Here is a 27,429-nt window from a genome sequence, read left to right on the forward strand (position 1 = left end):
TGGGCCAAGCCAACTTAATTATGAACTGTCACAGCTTGTGGTGTCAAAGCAATGTGGTGTAATGGGATACTGTTTTTGGCATTGAGATAACTAATATCAGGAACCACTCATTTTGTGGATGAAATGAGCAAAACTGAATTTACTATGGTGACTTTATTAACTGTAATGATTAGTCTAATAGTTAAGAATATTCAGAGAAAGCAGTAATTTCACCAAACTTTACCATTTATATGAAACCATTACACTACTAGGAAATTAATTGCATGTCAGTTGCATCTAATATTGATCAACATATAACCAATTTTGAGAATAAAGTAGGGCTCCCCTCCCCCACGAACAGTAGTAATTCTGTTCTGTTTGAACGGGTCTTGTAAATTTCAGATGATCTCTAAAAAAGACAACACTGTCTATTGTTCCAATAAACCGCTTTGGACAGTGCAATACCGTTGTTTCTAGTAGAGGGCGCTGCGTGGCAGTACGAGCTCGAGGCCTCAGATCTTTTTGTCTGGAACTGGATCCCGCTGCCGCTCTACAGTGTGTGCGATTGCTTGGAGCCGCGTCCGTAACACACTGTCAAACCACTCCAAACGAACACATTTGATACCAAAACTTAATTTAGCATATTTTACAATGGCAGTTTTAGTTTGCCGTTGAAATCGGTCGTTATTCTGGCTAAGTGTTTATTACAACTTACTGAATCGGCTTGTTTTCTGTGTGTAGCTGTGCATCAGTCTTTATTAGCGAGCTGGCGCTCTTCTTGCTATTAGCTATTTCTTTAACTTTTTTAAACACTCAGCTTCGCGAATGACTGAGCGCCGGCGGAGTATGGGATCCTTGGTGTCTTAGGAAGCGAGTGAGTGGGGTTTTAACCGTTTTTACATGCAAAAACAATGGCAAATTCGACGGGGAAAAATTTACTAGATCAGCGAAGGAAAGGACTGGCTTTCCTGGACGAGCTGCGGCAATTTCACCGAAGCAGAGGGTGAGAATGGGGCGTTTAAATACACCTTTAAACATCATGTACATATGACTATGGATGATTACAAACTATTAGTAATACTATTCTCCATGTATTTAATGATTTTTTCCTTCAGATCGCCGTTCAAGAAGATTCCTGTCGTGGGTGGGAAAGAGCTGGATCTTAATGCTCTCTATATCAGAGTCATTTCGTTGGGTGGATTTGCTAAGGTGAGTGCAACTAAAAGTGCATTTTCGCACTCTCGGTTTTCAGTGAAGTCTTCAGTGAACCGCTAGAGAACTCTCTTTCGGCACCATGAAGAGCTATTTCATACTAAAACGGCTGTAGGAGAGAGAGGATTGCGGTCGGCCTTGTGCTAGTTTGCCATCTATGCAATGTGGTGGCTTGTGTTGTGTATGGTTTGAATTGAAAGTCCGTACGGTAGCTGCACTGCTCGGAGTCTGAGTGCAGTTAGAGCAACTCAAAATTAGCGGGCACGTTTAACATCGATTATCGGCACAGAGCACTGGCTAGGAAGAACTATTCGCCGCGGGGGATAGGTAACATTTTGTGCAACTAGATTTTTTTACGATAATTTGGGGGAAGCTAGTTATTCGCATTAGCCATCTTTGGCTCTATGGCTTAAGACAATGTAGGCCGCACACAGGCCTATTTATTGAAAACTGTAAACGTGAAAACAATTACTCAAATAAAGACTGCTCGCCATCATTCCATCGTTGTTACTAGCATTGTGCTGAAGCGGGTCATCATTGTCTCGGGCTTTGGTAGCTACCACATTTAGCCTGCACGCTTGGCTTGCCAGAAAAGTAATGTTAGCCAGATTGCTAACACTAGCTAGTAAGTAAGCCATCCAGTTCAAGCTGTGGCTAGCTGTGAGTTGTTGCTTGCGGTGATAACTAAATAGCTTGCAAACATGGAATTAAATACACAGTTCTAGCTAATAAAAGTAGCTAACATTAACATCTTATTAGATGCTAATCAGATTGTTTGACTGTTTTATTCATATTTTATGCATCCTGATATTGCTTAATTGAAAAATGTATAATAACATCCTCATTTACTTTACAGGTTTCTGACAAAAATCAGTGGTCTGAGCTGGGTGAAGATTTTAATTTCCCAAGGAGTTGTTCAAACGCAGCATTTGTTTTAAAACAGTACTACCTTCGGTAAGTGGCATGGTCTTGCATTAGCTACTACACTCAGACAGCATGTGGCAAATGTTTACAAATTGTGAGAGGCTGGAAGCAGGAAAGGACCATGCAACAATCCAGCATCGCTGACAGTTTTTAAAGATGTTGAACACAGAAAACAAAACACTATACTGGACCTTACACTGGCCGCAATGTTTATGCCTCATAACAGTATGTTTTGACATAACATTTAGTACATTTTAGTGGGTTAATGCAGATCACTATTTTATATATATATATCTTTTTTTATATGCCATGTCTTACTACTGCCATACATCTTCTCTTTGTAGATTTAAACTATTAGTAAGGGACATGAACTGGGAATGCTTTTTAAATGGTCCGTGATTGGTGTGTTACTGAATGCTGGCTGGTCATTTGTCATTGAATAGGCTAGCCGTTGCCATAACTATGCAATCAACAGCACGTTACCCTAAACACCTTTTGACCTCGGTGTAGATGTTTCACCAGCAGCAAGCCTGTGGACAGTGTGGAGCTGCTTCTCTGCTCAAGTCTCCTTTTCCCTCCAAAATATTGCCATCATTGCCACGGCCAAGATCCTTTTAAGAGGAAGGATCACATTCACCAGTCTAACCTGGAGGCTGCTTATATAACCCTGCTTTGCCAGTTAGTTGAAGCAGCATATCTTTAATAATCCTGTTGCATTAATCACCTTCACAGTTTGGGAATGGTTGAAAGAGCAGTAGGTCAACATAGTCTGCAAGTATCCAATCATGTAGGCATGTCAAATTCTAAACAAGGTTCACACAGACTCTACCTAAGTGTCATACCTGCCTACAGATATGGCTTATGAATTTGAACAACTCGGCATAGGCCTGAAGATGTTATTGCCTTCCTCTCTTAAGTCATCATGGGATTTTATATAGCCCCAACATGCAGAGCCAATGATAGGCCAAGCATTGTAATGAAGTGTTTCCAAATGGTGCTGGTTACTCCAGCATTTTTAGCGAAGGATTTCATTCTTGGCATCAGATGAACAATAGAAACACTTGATACCCTATAAGAGTTTATTGAATTCAAGTATTTGAACATTAACTTCCTGATTTGATATTGGGCAGGCAATTTCACCCTGTGAAGTTGGGTGCAGGCTGTTCTAGCCCAGCTGCAACACCTGATTCTACCAATGAACAAGGCCTAAATGGTCTTCAACCAAGAAACAGGTGTGTTGCTGCTTGGCTGGGAACAAAAGCCTGCAACCAGTGAGACTTTTTCCCCTTTCAAATTGTCATTTGAAGAGTCATAGGCTAACTTATGATATAGCCTAACGCAGGGCTCTACAATGTGACTATTTTACTCGCATATGTGTATCGTGACAGCAAATATGTTGTGACGATACAAGTATTGTGATATTTTATTTAGGAGCACCAGTGTGCCGAGAAGAACGAAGGATTCTAGCATTATTTCTTCAAATATTTTTTGTTGCACTCCTAAATTTCTTTGTTTGCACCTGGCTACATTTTCCAACTTAGGTGCACATGTGCTCCTTGTAAATAATAAATACAAAAATGTCAGAGTAGAGCCCTGTAAAACAATATTTGACTGAAACACAGAGCTGTAAATAGCCTAACTGACAGCAGGTTGGACGGAGCTGTTGGGAGCTGCCAATAAGCATTGCTTATTTTGCTTCATATATTCTAACCCATTTCAAGCCTGCATTTGACCTCACTCCCTTAAACTTCTCCTGTGTTTTACACCATGACACACCCCACTGGGATCACATGGTAGTTGTAGACCAGAATGGTCAAACTTCTTTTCCTTGGAAGGTTTTTTTCACAGCTTATATATATACAGGAGTATGTTAAAATAAACCTATATATATATATAGGTTTATTTTAACATACTCCTGTGTCTTTACCAAACAAAATTTGAATTGGCCAGGTTAAGACCGCCTTCTACCGTCAACTCAAACTGGTTTAAGTGGGAGATGTAGCCCAATGCCAGGTCTCTCTTATAGGGCAAGCAAGCATGTAACAGTGAAACTTATTGGAACCAAAGAGCCCTTTGGTTTAGCTGGGAGGGGTATCTCAATAACAACGTGGTCTTAAGGGCAAACACTGAATAGTCAAATGTATTGGAAGTAGGGAGTCCTTTGTTTGCTTGTTGGTCTTCTTGTACCACTACTTAAATTGAACATTGCCAAGGGCAAGGCACTGAAAATAGTAAGTAATCCTGCAACCTGGGAACCTGAGCAAAACCTTAGTTCAGGAGAGGATGTCTCTTAAGACTGAGATGCAGCTTGTGAATAGACTGTACCCTACATGATGTTGTTAGCACTGTGATGCCCATGCCAAAATAAGAGCTGGATTAGAACTACCTTGCTGTTTTCTTGCAAAAGTGAAGTCAGAGACAATCAAGTTGTCTCATTCACACAGCGTTTGCTAGTGAGATTAGCCTTGGCACCTGAACAAAGGTGAAACATGCCCACAGCGTTTATAGATCTAGTGTTACAGATATCAGGGGACAGCAGGGTATGTCTTTCTCTGATGCTAAATAGAGGGTGCTAAAATTATGTAGCAAAACTCATGTATCAGCGAGCTACAGAAAACGCATGTTATTTTTTGACAAGGTCAACAGTTTCCTGGTGTAACCCAAGCTGTTTATACCATGTTAATTTTTATGAAAAGTCAGTTTGATTTCTAAACCAGTGTCATAAATTAGGGCTGTGACGATACAACTATCGTGATATTTTTTGCATGGCAAAAATGGAAACACGAAGCAGACATCTCTTTGGTCCTTTAAAAAACTTGCTGTATGTGAATTTTATAGCTTGGAAAACACAGTGAACAAAAATAAACGCAACATGTAAAGTGTTGGTTCCATGTTTCATGAGTTGAAATAAAAGATCCCAGAAATGTTCCGTAGGCACAAAAAGCGTCTCTCTCATTTTGTGCACAAATTTGGTTAAATCCCTGTTCGTGAGCATTTCTCCTTTGCCACGATAATCCATCCAGCTGATGGGTGTGGCATATTAAGAAGCTATTTAAACAGCATAATCATTACACAGGTGCACCTTGTGCTCGGGACAGTAAAAGGCCACTCTAAAATGTGCAGTTTTGTCACACAACACAATGCCACAGATGTCTCAAGTTATGAGGGAGTGTGCATTTGGCATGCTGACTGCAGGAATGTCCACCAGAGCTGTTGAAATTTCTCTACCATAAGCTGCCTCCAAAGTCGTTTTAGAGATTTGGGCAGTGTGTCCAACTGGCCTCAGACTACGTGTATGGCATCGTAGGTGAGCAGTTTGCTGATGTCAACGTTGTGAACAGAGTACCTCATGGTGGGGTTATGGTACGGGCAGGCATAAGTTATGCACAATGAATGCAATTGCATTCTATCGATGACAATTTGAATGCATAGAGAGATCATGACGAGATCCTGAGGCCCATTTGTCGTGACATTCATCCGCTGCCATCACCATGTTTTAGCATGATAATACACAGCCCCATGTTTCAAGAATCTGTACACAATTCCTGGAAGCTGAAAATGTTCCAGTTCTTCCATGGTCTGCATACTCACCAGACATGTCACCACCCATTGAGCATGTTTGGGATGCTCTGGATCGACGTTTATGACAGCGTGTTTCAGTTCCCGCCAATATCCAGCAACTTCGCACAGCCATTGAAGAGGAGTGGGACAACATTCCACAGGCCACAATCAGCAGTCTGATCAACTCTATGCAAAGGGGATGTCACACTGCATGAGGCAAATGGTGGTCACACCAGGTACTGACTGGTTTTCCGACCTTCAATCCCTACTTTTTTTAAAAGGTGTATGTGACGAACATCTGTATTCCCAGTCATGTGAAATTCATAGATTAGGGCCTAATGAATTTATTTCAATTGACTGATTTCCTCATATGAACTGTAACAGTGAAATTGTTGCATGTTGCGTTTTTATATTTGTTAAGTATAAACGAGAATCTGGATGACATAAGGATGTTTGTTTCCAACTTTTGGGCTGTTTTCCTAAATAAGTTAAATCCTCTTCCTGTTCTGTTTCCTTGCCACAATACTGAGTATTGCGATGCTGGTATCGTACCGCCCCCTAATATAAATATCTGGATTAGGTGTTTTCTATCATCAGATGTAGGCCTAACAATAACAATCCACTAAAGTTGAATCACTCCATAGTTCCCCACTTAGGTCGATAGGACAAACTGCTGCGAATGATGGGCAGCAGAAGTTGTTCACTCTATAAAGAAGGTACACCTGGGAACCACTGTCTAAGAAACAGCTGCTCTCCCTACTCCAAATCCTTTTTCTAATGCCTGGCATACATTACAAGACTTAACTGACAAGTAGGACCTAACTTTGTGTGTTGGACAAAGAAAACTATAGAAAGTCTGTTTGTTTGCAATTTGATTACAGGTGAAGCGCCATTTGCTTGGGTTTTGTTCTGGTTTTCTGCCACTGCGTGAGGCCACAGCTTGCTCTCCCTCAGCATGCCCCCTTATTTTGTCAGTAGTTATCTGCTTGTCATGCCTTTCTCTTGACTTTTTTGAAATTGTAAAACCTTGTCAGCAACAATAGCTTGGAGAGGTTTTGAATCACAGATAAAACAGTACATAGAGGTGGGGATTGGAGATGTTGGGACTAGCGAAAGCTAGCTGAGGTAGGCAACACTACTACTACTACTACTACTACTACTACTACTACTACTACTACTACTACTACTACTGGTCTAGGATTGGGCATGCAGTCACAATTGTCTTTGACTGTGGTAAGCTCTCTGCAGATCACACAAAGAAATGTTTGAAAGTGAGACAGACTATAACTTTGCATCAAGTAAACTACACCAGCGGAAAATGTATTTAGGGGGCTGACAAATTAAACTTACCCACCATTCTCGTTATGTTAAGCATGGTCTTGAGCTCAGTGTTTCCTTTTTTGTCTAATGGCATTATTTTACCTTTGTGATTCCCACCTTGATTGTAGTTGTTAGCTTTCTTCTCAGTGTAGTTTACCATGGTCTCCCCCAGTCTAGTTTCTTGTCCTCAACCGAGTACTTGGATTTCACCCACCCCCACTCTCAGTAGTAGTCTGTATATAGTGCTTCCATTTATTATTTTATCAGCAATAAAACCAGCCTATGGATTGATGTAGCTTTAGGCTATATAATCTGGATTTCTAGTGTTGCTCATTGGTCCCTGTTGTATGCCCCCATGTTTAAGAAGTTGTCTCTGTCTGCTCAAATGAATCTGCATGCATTTGATTGTCAAGGTATAGTAATATATATTCACCTATTTATAGAACAGTAGTAATGCCAGTTTACTCAATGTGATTGTGTGCTTGTCCAACAGGGGGCACCCAATTTTCTCTCTCTCTCTCACTCACTCACTCACTCACTCACTCACTCACTCACTCACTCACTCACTCACTCACTCACTCACTCACTCACTCACTCACTCACTCACTCACTCACTCACTCACTCACTCACTCACACTCACTGAGGCAGCCTTTATTGAGAGGGTTGCTCTTATGTCCTATCAGCTCTTGTATGATCCGGACGACCTTAAATTACATCAGTTTACAAACAGTCACCATTTGCAGTGGTAGATCTATGGCTTCAGTTGCCTACATTTTTGTGTGCCGTTCAGGTTAATTGAAAAAGGGTCATCTTGTTAAGATTTTCTTTTTCTGGGGACAAAAATTACAGGTAAGAGCCCTGTTCCACCTTAATTGCTTGTTCTTTAACTGCTGATGGTATGACACCTGCGATGACACGATTTTTATATGTCAACTTGATTAGACACTGATAAAATGAGAAGGCCTCTTAATTCTGTGATGCTTTTCTGTGGCACACTGGCTGTTGTCTTGTCAGAAGAATGGGAGCTTTTTGCCAGCCATGTATGAAAAGGGAAGTGCAGACATGAGCAGCTGCAACAGAACCCCCCACCATGCAGCCTCCCCTTCTGCCCGTGCCCAGACAAGCGTGTGATGATGCTGTGCAGAGCCGGGGCCCCTCCTCTCCAAACGGAGAGTTGGTGTATTTATAGTCCAGTGTGTCACACGCCGTGGACGGGGGATTACCTTGGCCGCAGCGAACCAGCAGCAGTACTGGGACTCCGTTCAGAATGGGGCTCTCACTCTGACTCATGGCAGCACACACACTCCGCGCTTAGCCAGGGCTTTCCACGCTACCACTGGTGAGGTATTTCCTGCTGCCACCACTGCAGCATGTGTCTGTGTAAACAAATATTCAATGTGTATATGTGTTGGTCCCACCCTACCTAAACATGTGAGAGACGGCTGCAACACTTGTTAGACATTAACTCAAGTAAGGTTTTGCAGGTTTTTTTTGTAGACTTTTTTTTTTGGCTTTCGACAGAAAGCTATCCGTCTTTTTGTTTCATTAAAATTCCCTCTACTTTTCTGCACCTCTCCCCACCTGAGCGGGTGGTCATTTGAATGAAGACATCACCCCAGTGTCTAGAATATTCTGTCTGTGCTGGTGATAAGATATCATCCTCACCTGTGTCACATCCGAGCTGAATATTAACATATTAAGGAAGACTGGTATTGGTTGTAACTCTTGATAAACTAGTTTGCCCTAAGCAATAGGGCACAAAGGATTCATCACTTGTACTCTGCTTAAACACTTGCACTGTCATGCAGATGGTGTAACACATGTCTTTTGATTTGAGTCAGCTAGGCGTAAACATAATTATTTAATCATAACCGATGGTCTCTATGTCAAACTTGGATTGGATTGTATCCCCCTCTGGCAGTATTTTTCATTTCATGCTTTGTCGTGTAGTCTTTCATATTCACTCTGTCGATAGAAGTAGACGAGAGACATTGGTTGTGTTGTGAGCCTCGTTTGTAGTTTGTTCCAGTCGGCAGCGGCTGAGTAGTGGAATTGCTTTGTTGCTGGGGTTGAAATAGGATGTGGGCATAGATAGCCTGACAACATTAGTGTTGTCTGTAGGAGGACTTTGAAAATGGTAGGAGTTCACAGAAGTAGGCTTGTGAGTCTTTATATGCCAGAGTGTAGCCTACCAGTTTACTTGTGTGATTGCAAGCATTAACCAAATTCCTCAGAGTGGCTGTCATAAAGAACTCCATTGGCAAATTATATGGTGGGAATGTGCCAGGGTGTCCAGTTTTGTTATCAGGGATTTGGAGGCACAACAGTTGGTGGTTTAGCCACAGTCTAAGGATGCAGGACTTATCCTAGTTAGGCAGATTTGAGGATCGGGTGAAACAGGATTATTTGCTATAGAGGCCATTTTAGATTAGATTTTGGGAATAGGTGGGGTCTTGGATCAGTCACCCTTTGAGCGTTAAGTTCTCTTTTGTCTACAGATATTTAGAAAAGTATGAAAAAGTCCATCACTTCGGCGAGGATGATGACGAGGTGCAGCCTGGGAACCCGAAACCATCTCTTCCAATTGGTGCAATCCCCTGCTCCTACAACTACCAGCAACACACTGTATCAGGTAAAGCTTTCCCTCTTTTACAAAGTGTCTTCAAACAACCACAAAGCAATAATTACCTACATAAGTTCGGCCCAAATCTTCTTGGTTGGGCTACGACTTGAAATAGAATAAAGATTCTTGAAGGGATGGCCCCATATTCTGTATACATTCTGTATACCTCCGGCCCTTCTTTGGACATTGTGTTAACAAACCTCCAGACGAGCTTCAATGCCATACAACATTCCTTCCGTGGCCTCCAACTACTATTAAATGCAAGGAAAACTTAATGCATTCTCTTCAACCGATCGCTGCCCGCACCCGCCCGACTAGCATCACTACTCTGGACAGTTCTGACTTAGAATATGGACAACTACAAATACCTAGGTGTCTGGTTAGACTGTAAACTCTCCTTCCAGACTCACATTAAGCATCTCCAATCCAAAATTAAATCTAGAATCGTCTTCCTATTTCGCAACACAGCCTCCTTCACTTATGCTGCTAAACATACCCTCGTAAAACTGACTATCCTACCGATCCTTGACTTCGGCGATGTCATTTACAAAATAGCCCCCAACACTCTACTCAGACTTCATCCAGTTTGCTATCACAGTGCCTTCCGTTTTGTCACCAAAGCCCCATATACTACCCACCATTGCGACTTGTATGCTCTCGTTGGCTGGCCCTCGCTTCATATTCGTCGCCAAACCCACTGACTCCAGGTCATCTATAAGTCTTTGCTTGGTAAAGTCGCGCCTTATCTCAGCTCACTGGTCACCATAGCAACACCCAACGGTAGCACGCGCTCCAGCAGGTATATTTCACTGGTCATCCCCAAAGCCAACACTTACTTTGGCCGCCTTTCCTTCCAGTTCTCTGCTGCCAATGACTGGAACGAATTGCAAAAATCACTGAAGCTGGAGTCTTATATCTCCCTCTCTAACTTTAAACATCAGCTATCTGAGCAGCTTACTGATCATTGCACCTGTACACAGCCCATCTGTAAATAGCCCACCCAACTACCTCATCCCCATATTGTTATTTATTTTTTTGCTCCTTTGCACACCAGTATCTCTACTTGCACATCATCTGCACATCTATCATTCCAGTGTTAATGCTAAATTATTTTGCCTCTATGGCCTATTTATTGCCTTACCTCTCTAATCTTACTACATTTGCACACGCTGTATATAGATTTTCTATTGTGTTATTGACTGTACGTTTGTTTATCCCATGTGTAACTCTGTGTTTGTGTCGTACTGCTTTGCTTTATCTTGGCCAGGTCGCAGTTGTAAATGAGAACTTGTTCTCAACTAGCCTACCTGGTTAAATAAAGGGGAAATTTAAAAAAAATACTTGCTTTCGAGCTAGTTCTTAAAAGGACAGTGGTATTTCAGAACAGTGACATTCCAGGAAACAAACAAATGCAAGTATGATTAAAAACAAAGTTTCTTATTTACACTTTGAGAAGAGTGATTTTATTGGACACATCTGTGAGGTAGGGCTGGGTAATTGCTAGTGATGGGGGGAAAAAATAGATAGTTAAATATTGGGATATTATTTTTGATTTATCGTTTTGACAACATTGCAGTTTTAATTTTGCGGTAGTTGGCTGTACCTGCCCCAGAACTCCAGTATTTTTCCTTGATGGCTTGTTCTCATCTTCTTTTCAGCTATTTTATTTCCTTGACTGATCAAAACTAGTTTTCTCATGGCTCTCTGTTGTCCCTCTGCAGCAGACATAGGGTGAGCAATATATTTGGAACATCAAATCGCAGTATCTGATCGCAATACACATAGAATCTTGAGAATCGCAATACATATCAAATCGGCACCTAAGTACTGTGATAATATCGTATTGGACCTCACAATACGATATCACAATCTTTTTTTTTTTACCTATTATTTAAGTCAGTTAAGAACAAATTCTTATTTACAATGACGGCCTAGGAACCGTGGGTTAACTACCTTGTTCAGGGGCAGAACGACAGATTTTTACCTTGTCAGCTCAGGGATTCGATCTAGCGACCTTTCGGTTACTTGCCCAACGCTCTAACCACTAGGCTACCTGCCGCCCCAATACTTAGGTGCCGATATGATATGTATTGCGATTGTTTATGTATCGCGATTCGATGCTCACTATACTGTATGTCTGCAGCAGAGAGACAAGAGAAAGCCATGAGAAAATTAGTTGTGGAGGTTAAAGTGCTCATGTTGTTGGCTCAACTTTTTTTGGGGGGGAAATAAGATGGAGAAAAAGCTGTAGGATGATAAATACCTGAGTTGTGGGGCAGGTACACCTGACTAGCGTTAGCTAACGTTAATAAACAAGGTTACCTTTAACAATTATAGTGACAGTAACGATGTAAAACGGCAAAAATGATATTGCGATACTCTACTGTATCCATACTGTGAGGTATCGCGACCACCCTTTGGTGGATTTTGGGATGCTGTGAAATAAATAAAAGTAGTCTTAGGTCAGAGGACAACCTTGGTGCAAGTTTATCAAGGTGGATATTTCTTCAAGTACATTTCTTCAAGTATCAAGTGATGGGGCTGTTGAAGAGCACTGCCAACTCTGAATTTGAGTCAACTTTACGACTCAAATGGAGTCAACATTATGGCTACCTTCAGCACTGAACTTCCTCTCAACTAAGTCTCTCTACTCACAGCACACATTTGTTAGTCATCTGAATGTGCATATACTGCAGGCTTGTTTGCTTGGTCCTTTCAGATAGTTTATTGCACCTCATAACATAATCATAGATTCATCAAGATAGAATTTGGAAGCTCTTCTCCAAATGTTGCAATTTAGTTAGTCATAATGGTGCTGCTAGCCTGCTCCTACGGTAAAGCCTGCTCCTACGGTAATGCCTGCTCCTACGGTAAAGCCTGCTCCTTAAAGTGAGAGCTTATGGTAATACGGTTATACAGTTGCTTGAAATGGCCAAGTGGGTGCTGAGCATTTCTTGCTCCATTTTTTGGGGGGTAAAGAAACCTCAACAGAGGAGGATGTTAGCAAGACAACAAGATCTTAAAATGTATGATGAAAGTAGCTAATATACCAAGACTGACGAGTTGTACTAGGATTTGTCTTTGAGCTGTTGAATGGTGTGTTTCAGAACTGAGACGCAATATACTTCCTTACTGTATTAGGTCTGCTACATTTATACTCCTTTTGTTTATGCACAAACATATGGGCCTTTAAACCATAGCCCTGCCACCAGAAGCTCATTTCCTCCCTCATATGGCTGTTGAGATAATTGTTTGAATAATCTTGACTTTGTATTATAATTTTTGTCCAATCTTGCCCAGGCCTGAGAGACACTCTTACTGATGGGGGAATCTGAACTGAGGTTGTCATGTCCCCAGGCATGCAGGCAATTTGCAACAGTGTGTTACCATGGTGCTGTGTGATGGTGCATTACCACCATACCCGCTGTGTGTGAAGTAGCTCTAGTTCAGGAGTCCTGACAGCTACACACACACACACACGTGTGAAACAGATGCAGAGCTGGCGGCTGTGAGGAGTTGGCTATTTATATCCCGTTGATTGCACTGTAATCAATTTCAAATAACTGAAATATGCCATACAATCATTGCCATCCCAGCAAAGTTATGCCAAGAGACTGAGGCTTCAGGAAGTTGCACTTGTTAACTCCACCCCTGCATGTGACTTAAATCACTGTTTCCTATTTTTGAATGCATATTCATTATCAGGCAGGTGTCCCAGTGCATGCAGTTGCAATCATTTTTTTAAACAGTCTAAATAAACTCATAAATCATAATTTCTCAAGGTCTTTATAGCACAACATTGTAATATTTTTGTATGTTTTCATCAGGCTTTCTTTACATTCACTTTGAAATTACAACTGGATTTGTGGTTGTTTTTTGTCCCCAGACTATCTCCGCCAAAGCTATGGACTGTCCATGGAGTTCACGCCCCCATGCGACTATAACAAACTGGTGCTCTCTCTCCTGTCGGGCTTGCCCAATGAAGTGGACTTCGCAATCAATGTTTGCACTCTCCTCTCCAACGAGAGCAAGCATGCCATGCAGCTGGAGAAAGACCCCAAACTCATCACGCTGCTGCTGGCACATGCAGGTGTCTTCGATGACTGTACGTCTTCAACACCTTTAAATATTCTTCATTAGTATCCAAATCTATTTTTTCAGAACAGTAATTAGAGATGTATGGGTGTTTTTTGTAATCTTTGTTTACCGTGGGAACTTGGTGAGGGAACTGTTGAGACACTCGCACTACTGTGCTCAGTTTCCCTTTTTGGGCAAAGTGGAAATGGGGAGAAAGTTGTTTATTCCCTTTCATTTGCCTGTATGGACACTAGATGAGTTATTACCTCCTTGGTAAACTTGTTCATTTAGAGTCTGAAGCAAAATGCAAAAATCCAGGCTTTAGCGCAACAAAATGTGAACACTGCATTCCTTTTCAAGGCACTGCCATGGCAGAACCTTTTTTTTTTTTTTTTTTTTTTGATCCCTCAGGTGTGAAAGTACCTTCTGTCTCAGAATGTAAGGGTTGGAATGTTCTCTCTAACGGTACTCTTGTGAATTTGCAGCACTAGGCAGCTTCTCCTTTGTATTTGGGATGGACTGGAAGGAGCAAACCTCCCGGGACTTCATGAAGGTAGATTTGACTGAAAGACTCACTATATATGTATACTATAGGTTTGTAATTTACAAGGCTTTTGGTCAGAGGGAGAAAAAAAATTGTTACCTCGCCTCCAGCCGTTCAGGGATCTTAGTGAAATACGGTGTGATGTCTGGCTTCGCAGGAGTACATCAGCCTTAACTGCTCTTGTTTTTTATAGCCTATGCATCTTTTCAGCAGTCAGTATTCCAACAATAATCTGTGAATATGATTCTACAGTTCTGGAAGGATGTGGTAGAGGATTCTGAAGTCAGGGACCTCATCTGGGACAAGACCAGCCTGACACAAGGTAAACAGTTTATGCTGACAGACCAATAAAATATTAATTTTACAACAATGGGATAAATACTACGTCAAATAAATATTTCGACATTGTTTTGTGAACTTTTTGTGTAATAAAGTATTTGAAGATTTCTCTTACAAAAAATACTTAAGGCCATTGCTCTGACATGATGTCCTTGGTGGATCAGACATTCACTATTCTCTCTGCTCTTCTTCCAGTGACAGACACTATGTCGGGGGACGAGCGCTGGGGCGCCCTCTTCCATCCTCCACGCAACCTAGGCATCGGCGACATCGAGGGTCAGCGGGTCCTGCAGGTGGGGGTCATCCTCCGCAACCTCTCCTTCGAGGAGGCCAACGTCAAACTGCTTGCTGCTAACCGCACCTGTCTGCGGTTCCTCTTACTGTGCGCCCACTGCCACTTCATCTCCCTACGGCAGCTGGGGTTGGATACACTCGGCAACGTGGCCGCAGAGGTGAGGCGTTTTTACTGCTATATTTATGTTCTGAAAGTTAATATTTTGTGCAGTATTGAGCTATTTCATTACATTAATTAGTACTATTCAGTATAATGTTAGACATGGCTGTAGCTGGTCCAGAGCATTTGTGTTATTGATGATTCTGAGTTAATGTCTGTTTTCTCTCCCAATAGCTTCAGTTAGATCCTGTTGACTTTCGAACAACCCACCTAATGTTTCACACCATCACCAAATGCTTGATGTCAAGGGACAGGTTCCTGAAGATGAGGGGTGAGTGTCAGAGCCCGTACTTTATCTTTGTCAGTGTCTGGGTCTTTTTATTACAAATGTCAGATATATTTTTGTATCACGGTCCTTTTTAATGTGAAAGCGACTTCATGTCTTTACGTAACAACAGTAAGCATGAATTGTGATAAAGGTCAAAGTGTAGATTTTCCCAGAGCCTGACCATTTGTTCCTCCTCCTCCTCCCCTCAGCCATGGAGATCCTGGGTAATCTGAGCAAGGCGGAGGACAACAGCGTGCTGATCTGTGAGTACGTGGACCAGGAGTCGTACCGGGAGGTGATCGGCCTGCTGTCGCTGCCTGACCTCATGCTCCTCATGTCCTCCCTGGAGGTCCTCTACCTGCTGGCCCAGCTGGGGGAGATCCCCTGCAGCAAGATCGCCTCCGTAGACAGGAGCATAGGTGAGATACCAACAACCTAGCCCTAACCAGGGTACCAGTAACCTAGACACTAGTCAGGATTGAGGATACATGTAGTAGTATAAACAACCAAGACAGAATGGAGGGGCTGGAGAACCATCTAACTGAGATAAAGTGTAAGTATAGCATTAACATCTTGGCTAATCGAGTGTTTGGGTATTGTTTTATTAAGTATAGTCTCTTAGCATGGCACAGCAACCAAGCTGCATTAATTGACAATCAAACTCGTTCCGCAGAAGATATTCGTCGTCTCTTGGAGGAGTTGGAAATTCAATGCTTTTCAGAATTGGGAAATCCAAAATAACTGTCATGCAACAATTTAGACACATGTTATTAAACTGTATATTTCTGTCTCCCTGGGCAGATCTGCTGGTGCGGCTGGTGTCAGTGGACCTGCACACTTTTGGTCCGGATGCTCTGACGGCTGTGAGGCTGATGGAGCACCAGGCTGCTGGGCAGAGCCAGGTGGCCGAGGTGCGGCCGCAGCTTGTAGAACAGCTGCCTGCTCCGCTGCAGGGCGCACCTATCCCAGGTGAGCATCTTAACACTTAAACCCTGTCCCCTGATCTTCAGATGCACATTGGAATTAAACTAAGCCAGGTTATATTCATGTTGTACATAAAATAAGAATTCAGAAGAAGCCGTGTGAGGGCAATAATTAGGCATATGGTATAAAGGAACTGAGACAATGGCCTGCGATTATAGGCTCAGCTCTATGTAGCCTTGCTTCTTGTCGTGTACGTTAGAGACGATCAGGCAAAATGGTGTAAACCCCTGTTGTATGCAATCAATCAGCTAAAGTTGACGTTGGCATGAGGTGCTAGGAATAATTCAAGCTAGGTTAAACACAGCAGTCTGCTTGTACAGTACTGTCGCTGCTCCCTAGTGGGCAAAATGAGGAACAGCACACTAAACACACCATGTACAACAGGAGCACTGTTCTGCAGATTTGACAGTTCAGTCTCACATCAGAACAAAAGTGTTTTCAGCATAGAGAATGGGTTTATTCAAAAACTTTTGTAAGTTGATCAAATTAGACTCACTAATTATGTCATCTCTCACTTTAGCAGCAAGAGTCCCTGTCCAGTCCACTCCTCCCCCTCCTGGTATTGTTGAGCTAGATGGGGAGAAGTTTACAGTGCAGTGGTGAGTCCCTCTCTCTCACACACACACACACACACACACACACACACACCCTCTCATAGTCATGCTCTCTCTGTGACACCTCTTAGCTCCTCAGTTTCTCTGTAAGTTGAACAGTGGTTCTCAGGTCAAGCAGTCAGCTTGCTGGTCAAAATTGACCCCTGAGTAGCTATAGATACATCCTGAGTTCCCTTTGTCTCCACCAGGCTGAACGCCCACTTCGAGGTGAGCGGCGAGAGTTCAGTGTCGCGCTCAGAGATGTACTCGGAGTACCTCACCACCTGCAGCAAGATGGGACGCGCTGGCATCTTGGCCTCCCAAGGCTTCCTCAAATGTCTACGGTTGGTTGGCATAATCCCATATTAAATCAATCGATTTCATTGAAAACTGTCATCATTTAGAGAACACACAACTAGAAGTTTTTACAGCTTTTTCCCCTTTTTTTCTCTCTCCCAATTGTGGTCCTGGAAGCCTTGTATTCATGTTATGTTTTCAACCAAGAAATCACCTCATGGACAAGTTACAATACAGTGGTCCAAATTCAATGACTTTGAGAAACATGATTGACAAGGTTTTAGTGTCGACTACACTCACACCGTGTCTCTCTCTCATTTTGTAGGACCATCTTCCCAAACCACACAGTGAAGCGGCTGGAGGACACCAAGCCCAATGCGCAGGCACACATACATGTGGTGGGGGTCAAACGGAGGGCCATCCCACTGCCCATCCAGCTGTACTACCAGCAGCAGGCTAGCCCCACACCAGGGCCCAGGCACGACGTCCCTGTCGACCCACAGGCATCCCCGTCAGGTAAACTCACTGTACAACTTACTACATTTTTGTAGTTAGTGGCATTAAAATTCAAGTTTCCACCTACCTTGATTGTTATCACAACAAACGTCAGACATAGTTGCTATACATGTTGTCTTGGAGTATGGTGAGACATACTTTGCAGTTGTGCGAATTGGACCTCAGTCAATGATTCTAATGTGTTCTTTATTGTATCTCTCTCTGTGTTTACACTTTGTCCCTGGGCATCCTGGGTTTGCCCGGCCTCCAGTCCCCAGCCTTACTGCTAACCCGGCAGCGCCACAGGTGGCCTCCACCATGCAGGATGGTGTACCCCTCCCCCAATCGGCTCAGACTGTTCCTCGGCTCCCCCTTCACCCCCAGGCCTCACCACATCAGCACCCCCACTCAGCTCAGCAGGCCAAGTCAGGGGATATCCTCAAGACGGCCATGGTCCAGAGCTCCATCCCCACCTCTGGCCAGGTGGTCCAGAACCACAGCCCCAACATGGCCCAACAGCTCCACCATCAACAGGTCATGGCGCCTACCGGGACCCCCGTCACACTGTTCCAACAGGTACAGCAGGGCCACATCTTCACGGCGCGGGTTCAGGGGGTGCCCATCGCCCAGCGGCCGCCCCTGCCGCACAATCCCTCCTCCTCAGTACCCCAGGCCCTCTCCCAGGGCCCCCAGCAGGAGACGGCTGTGTTCTCTGCCCCCCCGCACTACGCCGCCGTGTCTGCCCCCTGCTCCTCGCTGCAAAACTTCCAGGTGGGCGGGGGCCAGGTGTTCACCATCGCCGGCGTGTCCAACGCCCAGGGTTCCCGCGTCACTTTCCAGAACATCGCCCCCAAGCCTGCACCCTCGCAGGCCAGCGGACCGCCCACATCCACTCATAACCAGAAGCAGCAGTCCAGCGTGGTCATTGTCAGCCCCAACCCCCAGCAGAACCAGGCCTATGCCCCGGCTATCCATCAGATCGTTCTGGCCAACCCCTCCACCATGTCTGGTGGCCAGGCCATCCAACTGGCAGGACAGCCTCCCACTCCTTCCAACCCCCCACCCTGCCCTCCAATTATCGCTCCTCTGCCCCAGGGCCTGCCCTCTCCTTCCAACACCCAGATCCCAATGCAGGGCTCTGCTTCTGTCAGTCAGATGCTGTCGGTCAAACGGCAACCACAGCAATTGAACCCCCAGCAGCAGTTTCACCCCCAGCAGCAGTTTCAGATTCAGGCCCAGCCCCTGCCTCAGCAGCAGCCGTCCCCCCAGCCTACCTCCACAGAGTCCAGCCTGATCAAACAGTTACTGCTTCCAAAGCGGCCCTCCACGCCGGGCGGCAAACTCATCCTGCCCGCGCCCCAGGTGCCTCCCCCTAGTAGCACGCAGCGTTCCCCCAGCCCACAGGTGCTCTACCAGGTGGCCTCACAGGGCCAGCCTCAGCCCCAGCAGCTCAATGTACAGCTGGTCCCCAGCCAGCTTCAGTCCCCAGGGGGGCCTCTCCAGACGGTGCAGCTCATCTCCACCAGCAGCCCCGCCACCATCATCCAGGGTCAGGCTCCTGGTGGCCAGGTCACCTTCACTGTGGTGCCCAATACAGGCTTCACCACTTCAGCCTCTGCAGCCGCCGCCCAGATCAGCCAAGGAGCCGCTGCACCAGGCCTGCCAGCGGTCCAGACAGGCAACACCCTCCACGGGCCACCACCGCCCTTCAGGGGGGACAAGATAATCTGCCAGAAGGAGGAGGAGGCCAAGGACGCCACGGGTCTGCACATCCACGAACGCAAGATCGAGGTGATGGAGAACTCCTCTCTAGCCGATGGGGCTGGCACCAAAACCAGCAACGGAGACCTGGCAGGGGCTGATGCTCCAGGGGCCAAGCTGCTTAATGGGAGGAAGTGCATGGACTCCAGTCTACCTCCATACCACTCAGGGAACAGCCAGGGGGCCTGTGTCAATGGACCGGCCAGCGAGAGCTGCCCCACCAACGGGAAACAGCCCTCTGGCCCGGCTAACCCACAGGAGGGACACGTCGACCCCAAAAAGGCTCTTGTCAATGGGGTCTGTGACTTTGAGAGAGGGGACGCCTCCACCGGTGCCCACTTAAGCAAAAACATTCCAAATCACATCGCTTCCAAACACTTGGGGAACGGGGAGGTGGGTCCTCCTCAGAAACTGCATGGGGCTCCCCAGGAGCCCTCTGTCCCCCAGCAGGATACTGCCAAAGCTGAGCAGGCAGAGCGCCTTGCCAATGGGCCTCAGGCAACAGGCCCCTTCCCTAACGGACCTATGGGGACGGGGCCTAACTACACTTTGCCTGCTTTCAGGCAGCAGCTGTTTCCCACTGTCACTGTAAACTCCCAGGGCTCCACGGGGCCAGGGACCCTGCCGGCCAATGGTTTGAGTGGCGAGAGCCGTGCACTCAAGAGGCCGGCAGAGGAGGACAAGGGGGCGTCTGGGATTCCCTGTAAGGTGGGAGTGAGGATCATCACCATCAGCGACCCCAACAAGGCGGGCTGCAGTGCCACCATGGTGGCCGTTCCTGCTGGAGCCGACCCAAGCACAGTAGCCAAAGTAGCAATGGGGAATGCCACGCAGCAGAGGAACTGCTCGACCATACAGGCAACCAGCTCTACGGTGAGTTTCACATAGCTCAACAATTTGTTTCTTGTCCCAGTTTTGCAAGCCGTGTCAACTAGTTGGCTAGCAAGCTCATTAGATTGCTGACTTATCTTGAATACTTTATTGGATCATTGACATTCTTTCCCTGCTGGTAAAACATGTGACTCCGTTTTTCTTCACAAACATAAAATGCAGGGCTCGACATTAACGCTTGTTCTCTTGTCTGGGACAAATAAAAACAATGCTTGGACAAGAAGAATGTAGATTGAAGTTCAGACGAGTAATAAAACACTTTTTTTCACATCAAACAATTACTCAGATCAGAATTGGATCAGAGGTCAACATTGGAATAATATTCAAATCTATTTTTTATGTACATTAATAAAAAAGCCTACATGTCAAAGTATAGATGATATGCATGTTGGCTACAGCCTCACGTCCAAACCGATGCTGACATGAGGGAGGCACCAGAAAATGTAGCCAAACTTTAATGAGACTTTTAATTACATAAATACAGGCTGAACACCAGTCATGTTTGACAAATATAATGAAGGGTCATTAACGTCTAAAGGCTTGATTCGACATACTCAAGGCACGGTTCGTTCAGATCAAATGGTCACAAGACCGGTCTGTTGCGCACCGCACATCACCCACCTTGAATCTGAGTGGAGGCGTCTGCATTTTGAAGCTATTTAAAGGGCAATTCCACCACTTTTTGACCTCATTCATTATTTCCAGTGTATACATGTGTGAAAACAACACGTTTCTACAATCTGTGGTTACAAAGATGAGAAGAAAAGTCCTAAATAAATGCTTCTCTGTGACATCACAGGGTAAGATTAAAAGTTTTAAAAAATGTATGTCAACCTGCAATGCGTTTTTAGCCAAAGGGAGGTATTTTCTTGCTCTCCACATCACTGAATCTGTGTTTGAAAATAACTGTTAATGTAATCTAGTAGAACTTTTTTACTTTAGGTTTTTTCCCTACAAACGTATAAATGCAGTGTTTTCACATATGTTGACACTGGTTTTGTGCTGGAGATAATGAACATGAGGTTGGTGGAGTTGACCTTGAAACCTGGGTGTTTTGTCATTTTATGATGCATTTCTTACCTTGTTTCAAAGTATCCAAGCATAATCCTAGTCATATTAGTAACCCATGCTAGTTGATCAAATCAAAATTGTTTATAAAGCCCTTCTTACATCAGCTGATGTCACAAAGTGCTGTACAGAACCCCAGCCTAAACCCCAAATGGCAAGCAATGCAGGTGTAGAAGCACGGTGGCTAGGAAAAACTCCCTGGAAGGGCCAGAACCTAGAGAGGAACCAGGCTATGAGGGGTGGCCAGTCCTCTTCTGGCTGTGCCGGGTGGAGATTATAACAGAACATGGCCAAGATGTTCAAATGTTCATAGATGACCAGCATGGTCAAATAATAATAATCAGTGGTTGTAGAGGGTGCAGCAAGTCAGCACCTCAGGAGTAAATGTCAGTTAGCTTTTCATAGCCGATCATTAAGAGTATCTCTACCGCTCCTGCTGTCTCTAGAGAGTTGAAAACAGCAGGTCTGGGACAGGTAACACGTCCGGTGAACAGGTCAGGGTTCCATAGACGCAGGCAGAACAGTTGAAACTGAAGCAGCAGCACGGCCAGGTGGACTGGGGACAGCAAGGAGTCATCAGGCCAGGTAGTCCTGAGGCATGGTCCTAGGGCTCAGGTGGAGAGATAGATAGAGAGAGAAAATATACACTTAAATTCACACAGGAGAAATACTCCAGATATAACAGACTGACCCTAGCCCCCCGACACACAGCCTCCAGTATTTATGCTGCAATAGTTTGAGACAGGAGGGGTCGGGAGACACTGTGGCCCCATCCGACGATACCCCCGGACAGGGCCAAACAGGATGGATATAACCCCACCCACTTTGCCAAAGCACAGCCCCCACACCACTAGAGGGATATCTTCATCCACCAACTTACCATCCTGAGACAAGACCGAGTATGGCCCACAAAGATCTCCGCCACGGCACAACCTAATGGGGGCGCCAACCCAGACAGGAAGATCACGTCATTGACTCAACCCACTCAAGTGACGCACCCTTCCTAGGGACGGCATTGAAGAGCACCAGTAAGCCAGTGACTCAGCCCCTGTAATAGGGTTAGAGGCAGAGAATCCCAGTGCAGAGAGGGGAACCGGCCAGGCAGCGACAGCAAGCGTGGTTCGTTGCTCCAGTGCCTTTCCGGTTACCTTCACACGCAATCATAGGACCTACTAATGAGATGAGTCTTCAATAAAGACTTAAAGTTTGAGACCGAGTCTGTCTCTCTCACATGGGTAGGCAGACCATTCCATAAAAATTGAGCTCTATAGGAGAAAGCCCTGCCTCCAGCTGTTTGCTTAGAAATTCTAGGGACAGTAAGGAGGCCTGCGTCTTGTGACCGTAGTGTAGGTATGTACGGCAGGACCAAATCGGAAAGATGGGTAGGAGCAAGCCCATGTAATGCTTTGTAGGTTAGCAGTAAAACCTTTAAATCAGTCCTTGCCTTAACAGGAAGCCAGTGTAGAGAGGCTAGCATTGGAGTAATATGATCAAATGTTTTGGTTCTAGTCAAGATTCTAGCAGCTGTGTTTAGCACTAACTGAAGTTTTCTTTAGTGCTTTATCCGGGTAGCCGGAAAGTAGAGCATTGCAGTAGTCTAACCTAGAAGTGACAAAAGCATGGATTAATTTCTGCATCATTTTTGGACAAAGTTTTTGATTTTTGCAATGTTACGTAGATGGAAAAGAGCTGTCCTTGAAACGGTCTTGATATGTTCGTCAAAAGAGATCAGGGTCCAGAGTAACGCCGAGGTCCTTCAGTTTTATTTGAGACGACTGTACAACCATCAAGATTAAAGTTGATGTATCTTTAGATCTCCCCTGTATTTCTAACATATTTTCATCTCTGTCACATGAAACTGCTCGCGCATGCGGTGTGCTTTGGAGAACAATGTTTTCCTGCTAATTTGTATTTTGGAACATTTGCGCATAGCCTACAGCCATGTGCGCATTGAGTTTATAACATGAAGAAATAAAACATTATCAACATTTTATGCTAAATAGTTTGATCTGACGCATCAGCCTCATTGCTTTTTAAAGAGTTAATGTGCGGTGGTTGTATGAATTCGGGATCTGTCGTCCCCAAGTCTGTTATGAACCGTAGACATATTTTTTGTCGTTCCAGGGATGACGGGAAGTCCTTAATTTCGAGCCCTGGGGGGAATTATTTTATAAAGGAGAAGTGTTTGGTTGTAATTGTAATGTTGCCATATTTTATAGGCTACCAAGGGTGGCCAACCAATCTCCAGGAGAGGCTTAAAGGGGCAGTGTTGTAATTTGAGACTGGCTTGAATATGCAAAGAAGCCTATTGGCAGAGTATAGCCTACATTTGTCTGATTCTCTATGGTAAAAAAGGTAGTCATGCATTTTATTTTGGAAAGTGGATCTGGGGGGGCTTGAGCTTTTGGACAAGTAAAAAATCTGACCTACTTATCCAAAGGACAATCGGTCAAGTCCTTAAATGTGTAGTTGTAGGTGGGAGAGTGCTATCCATCACATGCAACTACAAGGCTTTTCTGTTGCTGTTATTTGGGAAAATCAACTGCATTGTGATGAGTAGGGTTAGAGGCCATTTAATGATTTATACAGACTGACTTGTTTTATATTGCACTTATTGGATTGGCAGGTGTGTGTGATCTTTCATGTCATCGTATAGCAATTCAAGGCTTAGTTGTTCATTTTACAAGCAAATTACTTGCATGAAACAAGATTAATGATGAAAGTCTTCAGGTTCTAGGACCTTGAATAATTTATTCAAACTCTTTGTTCATATTTTTGTTTAATTAATTTCTGAATAACTAATAAGCAAATTGTAGGATATTCATATTTATTGTACCATATTTATTGTAAGCAGAGGGTAGCTAGGCTAAAATCTAAATGTATTTCTTCAAAATTAGCTTAATTTATCTTGTTTAAAAAGGTAAAAGAAATACAAAAAAAATGTTTTGGACTTGTTTGTTTTATTTGGGAAATAGTAAAACAATCATACAACACAAAATATCACTTGTTTATTTGGTCTGATAAAGCTTTGCCTGGTTTTACACAGCTTCCGCCAACAGTGGCTCAGCCTGTGCAGGCTGGCAGCTCCAGCCCCAACACCCCCCTTTCTGGGCCACAAGCCATGGTGGCACCCCCAGAACAGACCAGGAAAGCGGGACAGAACTTCAAGTGTCTGTGGCAGTCCTGTAAACGGTGAGTCAATCTCTGTCCATATTGACTTGACCTACTTAAAGAAGTCCTGTGTCGGGAAAGGTGTGTTCATATCATGGCTAACTAAAACTGCGTTTAGACAGGCAGCTCAATTCTGGTATTTTTTCCACTAAATGGTCTTTTGATCAATCACATCAGATCTTTTTCAGAGCTGTTTGATCAAAAGACCAATTAGTGGAAATAATATCAGAATTGAGTCTAAGTGGTCTGTTAATTGACTGTCCCATTGTTATCCGTGTTGTTCTTCCAGGTGGTTTGAGACGCCGTCTAGGGTGTTCTACCATGCAGCCACGCAGCATGGTGGCAAGGAGCTGTACCCAGGCCAGTGCCTCTGGGAGGGATGTGAACCTTTCCCCCGACAGAGACTGTCCTTCATAACCCATTTACAGGTAAGACTACACCTTCTCAATCTATCAGTCCATGTTTGTGGCTTTTTACTGACAATTATCCTATTTTCTTCCTGTAGGATAAGCATTGTTCTCGAGATGCCCTATTGGCCGCACTAAAACTGGAGCAGGAAACGACACAGACGCAGGACTCCAATCAGAAAACTTCCAAGTATGTACCCTCTGGTTAGCTTAGCATGCTAGTGCTAATGTCCATTCTGGTGATGCTAGAATGCGCTATGTGTGGCAGACTCTTTTGCATTGTTCCACAGGCCTCAGCCAGTGGCAAGCAGCACTCCAGCACCGCGAGCACAGAAAGCTATTGTCAATCATCCGAGCGCAGCCCTTATGGCACTACGCAGAGGCTCTCGGAACCTGGTGTTCAGGGACTTCACTGTGAGTATGGCTGAGCTTAGCTGTTTGTTTACAATGAAGGTGTCTGGCTGACATTTGACAGAATTGTATGATTGTATACGTGGAAATAAGTTTTAAGATGTTAATCATTGCAGTCCTTGACTACTCCATATTTATCATATATTCCCACTTGGAAATCTTTTGTTGTCAATGTATCTTGTAACTGATGAATTTCACAATCCTTTTCCTTAGGATGAAAAAGAGGGACCAATGACCAAACACATACGACTAACTGCTGCCTTAACGCTAAAGAACATCGCCAAGTATTCAGACTGCGGTCGAAAGTAAGAACTTTTTTTTTGTATACATTCACAACTACAGAAGGGTCTTCTGAGGAATCCTCGTGCTGTGTTTGATCGGCGTGATGAATCATAATCAATTAAACCTATGTTTATTTACTGTTTGATGGAGAGTATGTAATGACAGCTTCCTGTCTTGTCTTCTCAGGTTGGTGAAGAGGCATGAGAGTCACCTCTCTGTGCTGGCACTCAGTAACATGGAGGTCTCCACAACGCTCGCCAAATGCCTTTATGAACTGACTCGCTCTCTCCAAGCTTGAGTTCACAAGGGCAACCCCACCCCCAAAAATAGGAGAACCATCCTTCAGGGGTGTCATGACAATAGGGCACACAGGTGGGCAACACCAGACCATGCCCTTCGGACTCCCCTCCCTCACCCCACTGTGCTCAAATCCCCCCCATCTCCTTCACAAAACAAACTGCCACAGGGTCTTCCACCAGCCGCCCAAGAGGGGGAGCTCTTTAGACTGCTGCCCTGAGGGACTCCACTAATGAAACCCTAAATACGAGCACATTTTTGTAATCCTGGGACTGTTTGCAGAGAACTTATTTGAGTAGGAGCGGCAGTACGTTGAGGAGTTTTGCTTTGCGGAGGGAGGAGAGTGGCTAGAGATGGGGGAGGGAGACACAGCTGCAGGAGACTGGCTCGATTGTTTTTCTTTACAACTTGGTAGCGTGGTTTTCTTACTTGAGTCAATATATTTTCACTTATTTATTATTGAAATGAATACCATTACAATTAATGAAAAGAATCTTGTAAATATTTGTGAATATATATATATAAAGAAAATCCTCTCATGCCGATACAGCCACTGGGGAACTTGCTCTGTGGAGTAATAGAAGCATTACTTTGGTAGAATCTAAGTTTCTTTTTTTTTAATGATCCCTGGTTACTTGTATCTAATGTGATTCTATACTCAGCAGTGGATGAATGTACTTAAAACCTGTAAATACTTCTGCAAAGGTACTGATGCTGTAAAGTTAAGGGGGGAAAACCAGTTTTTTTTGTGGAACTGACTTTTTTTGTATTATAATACCTTGTAGAACTCATTTTGCTGGCTGAAAGAGTATGGAATAATATATCTCATGTCATTTTGTAGAAGAAAATAATATTGAAGGTATTCTCTCACCCCTCACCCCCAACATGTATCCACTGTAAACGTTTGTCATTGTACGAGCACAGTGCGCGTACATTTTTTTTTTTTTGTATTTGTAAATTGGTTTAAATACATGGAGTTTTATACAGGTTTTCTCCTGTGTTCTTTGCTTTATGTGCAGGTATATTTTCTTCACTACTTTTTTTCTATGTTAATATAGTGTGGCGTTTTATTGTACTATTTTTTCATTCTTAATACCATGCCACATTCCGGCTCACGTCCTCAGACTATCCTCTCTATGGTGTGTTGTGTAACATTAATGACTGCCTGTTAGCGTCCGAGCGGGGCAGCCCACCCATCCTCATTTCTGCAGTGTCAGTAGGATGTGCTATTATACATAGACATAACAGTCTGTTAGATTGGCTTTATTTACTTTGGTGACTGTTTATAGTTTTTAAATAAAAGACTGAACAATTTGTCTTTTTGGGGCTCTTGTTTTGTGGTGTGAGGAGGCAATGGGTGCCTCTGTTCCACAATGTTACATGGCTGTGATCATCCACTTTTTAAATACACACATTTTAATGAAAAATATTTTTCCCTAAATGTGTATTCTATTGATCAAATTACAACAG

General features: G+C 44.1%; 1 protein-coding gene across 2 annotated transcripts; it reads left to right on the plus strand.

The window, feature by feature from the left end:
* Positions 1–495: 495 nt before the first annotated feature.
* LOC120049987 (AT-rich interactive domain-containing protein 2-like) lies at positions 496–27,273 on the plus strand. 2 transcript variants are annotated; one of them, XM_038996547.1, is made up of 21 exons: positions 496–982; positions 1,095–1,188; positions 2,048–2,145; positions 9,496–9,629; positions 13,507–13,725; positions 14,183–14,250; positions 14,494–14,563; positions 14,776–15,032; positions 15,209–15,305; positions 15,512–15,721; positions 16,104–16,271; positions 16,807–16,885; positions 17,089–17,223; positions 17,502–17,692; positions 17,943–20,305; positions 24,438–24,583; positions 24,852–24,990; positions 25,068–25,159; positions 25,260–25,383; positions 25,594–25,685; positions 25,849–27,273. In XM_038996547.1, the coding sequence occupies exons 1-21, from the start codon at positions 891–893 to the stop codon at positions 25,958–25,960; spliced, it is 4,980 nt and encodes a 1,659-aa protein (XP_038852475.1). In that variant the 5' UTR covers positions 496–890; the 3' UTR covers positions 25,961–27,273. The 2 variants fall into 2 exon arrangements, with proteins under 2 accessions (XP_038852475.1, XP_038852476.1); XM_038996548.1 differs by having other exon boundaries at positions 16,810–16,885.
* The last annotated feature ends 156 nt before the right edge of the window (positions 27,274–27,429 follow it).

Source organism: Salvelinus namaycush, chromosome 6, assembly GCF_016432855.1.
Source record: "Salvelinus namaycush isolate Seneca chromosome 6, SaNama_1.0, whole genome shotgun sequence".
In the NCBI taxonomy this organism is placed as follows: domain Eukaryota; kingdom Metazoa; phylum Chordata; class Actinopteri; order Salmoniformes; family Salmonidae; genus Salvelinus; species Salvelinus namaycush.